At 60.7% G+C, this 5,535-nt stretch overlaps 2 protein-coding genes across 2 annotated transcripts; both read right to left on the bottom strand.

Annotated features, from left to right (window-relative positions):
* Positions 1 to 1,022: 1,022 nt before the first annotated feature.
* On the bottom strand, positions 1,023 to 3,063 carry LOC122560372 (mucin-2-like). The gene is made up of 3 exons (XM_043711008.1): positions 3,058 to 3,063; positions 2,284 to 2,772; positions 1,023 to 2,211 (listed from the first exon to the last, which is right to left on the bottom strand). The coding sequence occupies exons 1-3, from the start codon at positions 3,061 to 3,063 to the stop codon at positions 1,120 to 1,122; spliced, it is 1,587 nt and encodes a 528-aa protein (XP_043566943.1). The 3' UTR covers positions 1,023 to 1,119.
* Positions 3,064 to 3,750: 687 nt separating this feature from the next.
* On the bottom strand, positions 3,751 to 4,405 carry LOC122560923 (tetra-peptide repeat homeobox protein 1-like). The gene is made up of 3 exons (XM_043712190.1): positions 4,344 to 4,405; positions 4,220 to 4,261; positions 3,751 to 4,143 (listed from the first exon to the last, which is right to left on the bottom strand). The coding sequence occupies exons 1-3, from the start codon at positions 4,394 to 4,396 to the stop codon at positions 3,786 to 3,788; spliced, it is 453 nt and encodes a 150-aa protein (XP_043568125.1). The 5' UTR covers positions 4,397 to 4,405; the 3' UTR covers positions 3,751 to 3,785.
* Positions 4,406 to 5,535: the final 1,130 nt, after the last annotated feature.

Below are 5,535 nucleotides of genomic sequence, written 5' to 3'. Positions count from 1 at the left end.
TGTGGTGTCACTGTGTGCCTGGGATCTGGCATTTTTGTGTGAACGTGCCCATGGGTGTGTATGTGGGTGTGGGTGTGTGAGCTGTGCTCCTCATGTGGTTGCATGTGGCTGTGAGCGGTCCCAGAAGATGGCAGGGAGGCATGGTGTGGGTGAGTGTGAGGGTGGAGGTGCGTTGGTCCTGGTGCAGAATGAAGGTGTGAGTGTGAGAGCTGCTGTAGGTTGTCTGGTTCTGGTGCATAGGTCGGGGACACATCGTCATCCCGCCCGTGTCCATGCCTGTGTGGGTGAGGGTGGGCATGTGGGTGAGTGGAGCCACTTACCTGCAATGGGGCAGGGGCACCCGGCTGCTTGGCACTGAGCTCTGTGTGGCCATGACCAGCCAGGTGATGGCTGTGTGGTGAGTGGTGAGGGAGACTGAGGGGGCTATGGGCAGGCACTGAGTTGGAATGTGGGTGGTGTGCATGCAGAGCAGGTTGGCCGGGAGCTCCCTGATGGCTCAGGACTGGTGGGCGCTCGGTCTGCGCAGGGGGAGAATGGTGAGGGTGGGAGTGGGCGCCATGTGTGGGAGAGTGACGGGGTTGAGACTGAGACTGCACGGGCACCACGGGGGCAGGGAGAGGCCATGCCTGGGGCCGGGGTGTGTCCACACGGCCAATTGGCAAGTGGGGGTGAGCGTTGGTAGGGTTGGTATGGCCGTTTAGGGCACTAGGATTGGGGTATATGTTGGTATGGATGGGTGTGGCCTGTTGCGATTGGGTCCCACTGGATTCTGGGTAGGAGAGGACAAGGGGCGATAAAGGGTGCGGAGGCAGCCGGTAGGGGAAGGGCGGTGTGAATGGGCGGTGGGTATGGTAGTGTGGCAAATGCAAGCTCAAATGGCGCGAGGTGTGGCGCATCAGGAGGCGGGAGAGATTGAGGTTCACCGGGTAGGGAAGCGGGGGTGTGGAAGGTTGGGAGGGAGAAGATGTACTCTGGGGTGTGGGTGGGCTTGGAGGTTGGCCGACATGGATAGAGGAAGGGTGGGGGGTGGGAGACGGGGTCATTTCAGAAGCCACGGAATTTTCGTTCAAAGGTGGGAGAGCATTGGCATTCGGTGTTGGGGAGGGGTTCAAACGATGGTCAGACCCAAGTAGTTGGGCTCTTTCCTGGGTCGAAAGTTGGGATTCCACCCCTGCTGTGGCCTGAGCTGGGGTGGAGGAAGCGGGTAAGGATGGGGGTGGGCTTGCTGGGTGGGACTTCATGGGCGTCAGAGGTTGACGTTGGGTCATGGCTTGTGGCATCGTGGGTGGCATGGTTTGTGAGGCTGTGGAGGTGCGGCTCGTGGGCTTGGCTGGCGTTGGTGGGCGGTGTTGTGCCAAGGCCAAAGGTTCGAAGGCCTTCGCTGTCTGGTCTGGTGATGGATTTGAGGCCAGAGGTTGGGGCTGTGGGAAAGTTTGCGAGGCAGTGGATGTCCGGGAGATGTATTTGGGTGGGGTCGGTGGGCGGGGCTGTGGCAGTGTTAATTGTTGGGATGGTGCAGGTGCTTTGGTTTGTGGTGGGGTTGAGAGCTGCGATAGCCTTGGTGTCTGGGGTTGTGTTGGGGTCAAGGGTTGGATTGGCATTGGTGTCTGGGGACGCACTGGTGTCAAAGGTTGAACTGGCATTGGCATCTGGGGTTGCGTCCGAGTTGAAGAACGGGGTGGTGATGGAGTCTGGGGTCGTGACGGGGTCGTAGAATGGGACGGCGATGGCGTCTTGGGTCGTGTTGAGGTCAAACGTTGGGATGGCATTGGCGTCTGAGGTCTCGTGGAGGTCAAAGAATGGGAAGGGGATAGAATCTGGGATTGTGGTGGTGTCGTAGACTGGGACAGCGATGGTGTCCAGGGTTGGACTGAAATCGAAGATTGGGCTGGTGAAGATGGTTGAGATCGTGGTGGGGTTGAAGAATGGGTTGTTAGTTCGGGTCGTGACGATGTCAAAATCCGGGTTGGTGTTGGCAGTTGGGGTCGTAGTGAGGTCAGAGGTTTGGTGGGAGTCGGTGGTTTGGGTCGGGATGAGGTTGGTTTGGTAGGTGTTTTGGGTCGGGGTGAGGTTGAAGGTTGGGTCGGTGGCAGGGTTGAACGTTCGGTTGACATTGGTGGTCGAGGCTGTGATGGGGCCGAATGTTGAGTTGGCGTTGGCGGTCGGGATCGCGGTGGGGTCGAAGGTTGAGTTGGCATTTGGGGTCGTGGACTAGAGGGCAGGGTTGGCATTGGCGGTTGGGGTCGTGGGGTCAAAGGTTGGGTTGGCCACTGGGGTCGTGACAGCATCGAAGATTGGGTTGGCGGTTGGGGTCGTGGGGTCGAAGGTTGTGTTGGCTGCTGGGGTCGTGGCGGGGTCGAAGACTGGGTTGGCGTCGGCGGTTGGGGCCGTGTTGTCAAAGATTGGGTTGGCCTCTGGGGTCGTGGCGGGGTCGAAGGCTGGGTTGGCCGTTGGGGACGTGGCGGGGTCGAAGGTTGGGTTGGCGTCGGCGGCTGGGTTGGCCGTCGGGGTCGTGGCGGGGTCGAAGGTTGGGTTGGCGTCGGCGGCTGGGTTGGCCGTCGGGGTCGTGGCGGGGTCGAAGGTTGGGTTGACGGTCGGGATAGGATGAATGATCGGGTCAAAGGTGTGGGTTGGAGTGGGGGAAGGGCAGGGGTTAACGGAGAGGTTGAGGGTGAGGGTGGGGGTGGGGGTGGGGGTGGTGAGGGGGGGGTCACGGTCACCTTCACCTTCCTCACTGCCGCTGTGTTGCCCATTTTGGCGGCTACCCTCCGACTGACGGTTATTTTTCAAAAGTCAAAGGGGGCGGGGCCCGCCGCTGATTGACGGCCGCTTTGGCCAAACGGAGAGGGACAATTGCTGCCAGAACCCGCCAGCCTCCCACCCCTTTGGTCCAGGTTCACTAATAGACATGCGACATGCGCGCGAGCCTCCTGAACTATTGGACTGTGTGCCTGTCTATCAGAGGCCCGTTTCGTTTCCGCTTGGAAGGTCACCTTGTCAATCGGTGGTGGTTGAGCGGTGCTTCGTCGCCCATTGGTCTGCCCGGTGGTCACTAACGCTCATCGGACCAATAGGAACTGGGCTACTCCTCCCGCCCCTCAAGCGCCAACCTTGTACGTTGCATCTGGAGCTCGCCGCTCGCGCTTCCCACTTCGCCGAAACGCCCCCGATCCTATTGGTCTGGCGGTGCTGATGGATAGAGTGGTTAGCCAATTGTCATCCCCTCTTGCTCCGTCCTGGATGGACGGCTAAACCAATCGGAGACTCTAGCCCCGCCCACTACCTCTCGCCTTGTCGCTGTCGTCCTCACTCCCGCTCGGTCCAATCGGGTCGCGCGCCCTCTCCGCCCGCCGCTCGTCACCTTGCCCCGTCAATCAAGGGCGGGGGAACTAATCGGGGCGGGCTGTTCGTCCTTCCCTCAAAGCTATTGGTTTCCACCGACATCCATTAAGCGGGCTTCGACCAATTAGAGTTGTTGACGTCGCCGTCGCCCTCACTATTGGTCAAAACGCCCATCCATCAACGACGAGGGGGGGAAGCAGCCGGCGAGTGTGTTTTCTGCTCCCCCTTTCCCGCCAGCCTATTGGCCAAGGCGCCCGTCCATCCCGGGCGCCCGGTCAATCGGGAGGAAGTGCCCGCCCCCCACCTCCCCGCTCCCCGCCCCCATTGGCCCGCCCGCCCGCCCGTCGCCACCGTCCGGCCAATGGCGGCGGGCCGGCTGGGCGTGGACGCTGCGCGCGCAGGCCGGGGCAGTGTTTGTGTGGAGAAAGGAGGAGGGCAGCGGCTCAAAATGGCGGCCGAGCGGCTCCGGGCCCTGGTTCTGGCGGAGTGAAGGGCGAGCGAGCGAGCGGGCGAGCGGGGAGCGGGGCCTGCGACCAGCGACCAGCGTCACGTCGGCCGCGGGCCGGGGGAGGGTCCGATTCGTCCGTGACAGGAGCCACCTCCTTCCCCCTCCCGGGGGTCCTGAGACAGTTCGGCGCAGGAGCCTGGGCCTTGGGTTGGGGGGAAGAGACTGACTTAACCCGGGATAGGGGCCTGGGCCTAGGAACAGGGGTCTGACTTAACCCGGGATAGGGGCCTGGGAACAGGGGTCTGACTAACCCGGGATAGGAGCCTGGGCCTGGGAACAGGGGTCTGACTAACCCGGGATAGGACCTGGGCCTGGGGTCTGACTAACCCGGGATAGGGGCCTGGGCCAGGGAACAGGGGTCTGACTAACCCGGGATAGGAGCCTGGGCCTGGGAACAGGGGTCTGACTAACCCGGGATAGGACCTGGGCCTGGGAACAGGGGTCTGACTAACCCGGGATAGGACCTGGGCCTGGGGACAGGGGTCTGACTAACCCGGGATAGGAGCCTGGGCCTGGGAACAGTCTGTTTACATGAGTCTGGGACATTGCAGTTAACCTGCACGCTCTGATTAACCCAGACCCAGCACAAGTTTGGGCGAGCTACCCCCAGATTGACTCGCGACCAGGACTCGACCGAGGACAAGTCCGGGATAAGAGACCCGTTTCGACTTGGAAAGTCTCGCTTGCAACTTGCTTCGGTCCGCGTCGCTCTGATTTGTGGCCGCGGGAGCGGGGAGCCACTTTGATACCGGGGATAGACGTGGCAAAGCCGCTGACAGCCCGAGAAACCGAAAAGTCGAAGGAGAGGCGACAGGAGACGGCCGTGGTCGACGCGAGGGGATTACTTCGGTGACACCTGAAGCACTGAGGAAGAGCTTGTGCGAGCAGGTTTTCAACCACCCAGGAAGCTGTTTTGAAATCAGAAGTGGCCTCTTGAGAGCCAAGCTGCACGGTTTATGCTCAAAAAAAGGCAGAGTGAAGCGAAACAGAAATCGGGTGTGTTATTATTCGCTGCTGCTGAAGAGACCGATTAAATCGATCGAGGGAGTGCGGGATTGTGTCTGAGACGTTGTGACGGCCTGACAGAGAAAGCGTTATTCTTGGAGCAAGGGGGAATAAGTAAACTTGCTCTGTATCTTTGGAGATAAGGGGCCACTGACACAACAGGGCTTGAAGCAGGAAGAAGATAGGATTTGGCAGCTGTAAGGGGAGGAGGAGGATTGGCATCCCTCCCACCCCGCTAAGCAGGAGAGACAACCAGCCGGGATGGAGCCGGAGGCTGAACCAGAATGTCGGAGCCGTAGGCTGGTGAGCAAAGGGTTGGCGGGAAGTGGCTGTGGAATCTAAATGGAAGCGACTGAGTCTCTGTGGACAGAGCTATCCTTTCCCATTTTCTGTCACTGATCCCTAACCCCCCCCCCCACTGTCAATCCCTCTCCCTGTCACCTCTCTGTCCTCCCCCCTCATCACTGCCAACCTCTCTCTCCATCACCTTCCCCGCTGCCAATCCCTCTCCTTTACTGCTGAACCATTGCCTGTCACCTCCACTCCCGTCACTGCCAATCCCCCACTTCTTCACCTCGCCCGTTGCCAATCCGTCTCCCTGTCACCTCTTCCCCATCACTGCTGAACCATCGCCTGACACCTCCCCACGTCACTGCCGATTCCTCTGTCACCTCCCCCAA

Source organism: Chiloscyllium plagiosum, chromosome 21, assembly GCF_004010195.1.
Source record: "Chiloscyllium plagiosum isolate BGI_BamShark_2017 chromosome 21, ASM401019v2, whole genome shotgun sequence".
Lineage (NCBI taxonomy): Eukaryota > Metazoa > Chordata > Chondrichthyes > Orectolobiformes > Hemiscylliidae > Chiloscyllium > Chiloscyllium plagiosum.
Note: the sequence above shows the minus strand (reverse complement) of the source record. Positions and strands in the feature narration are given on the sequence as shown.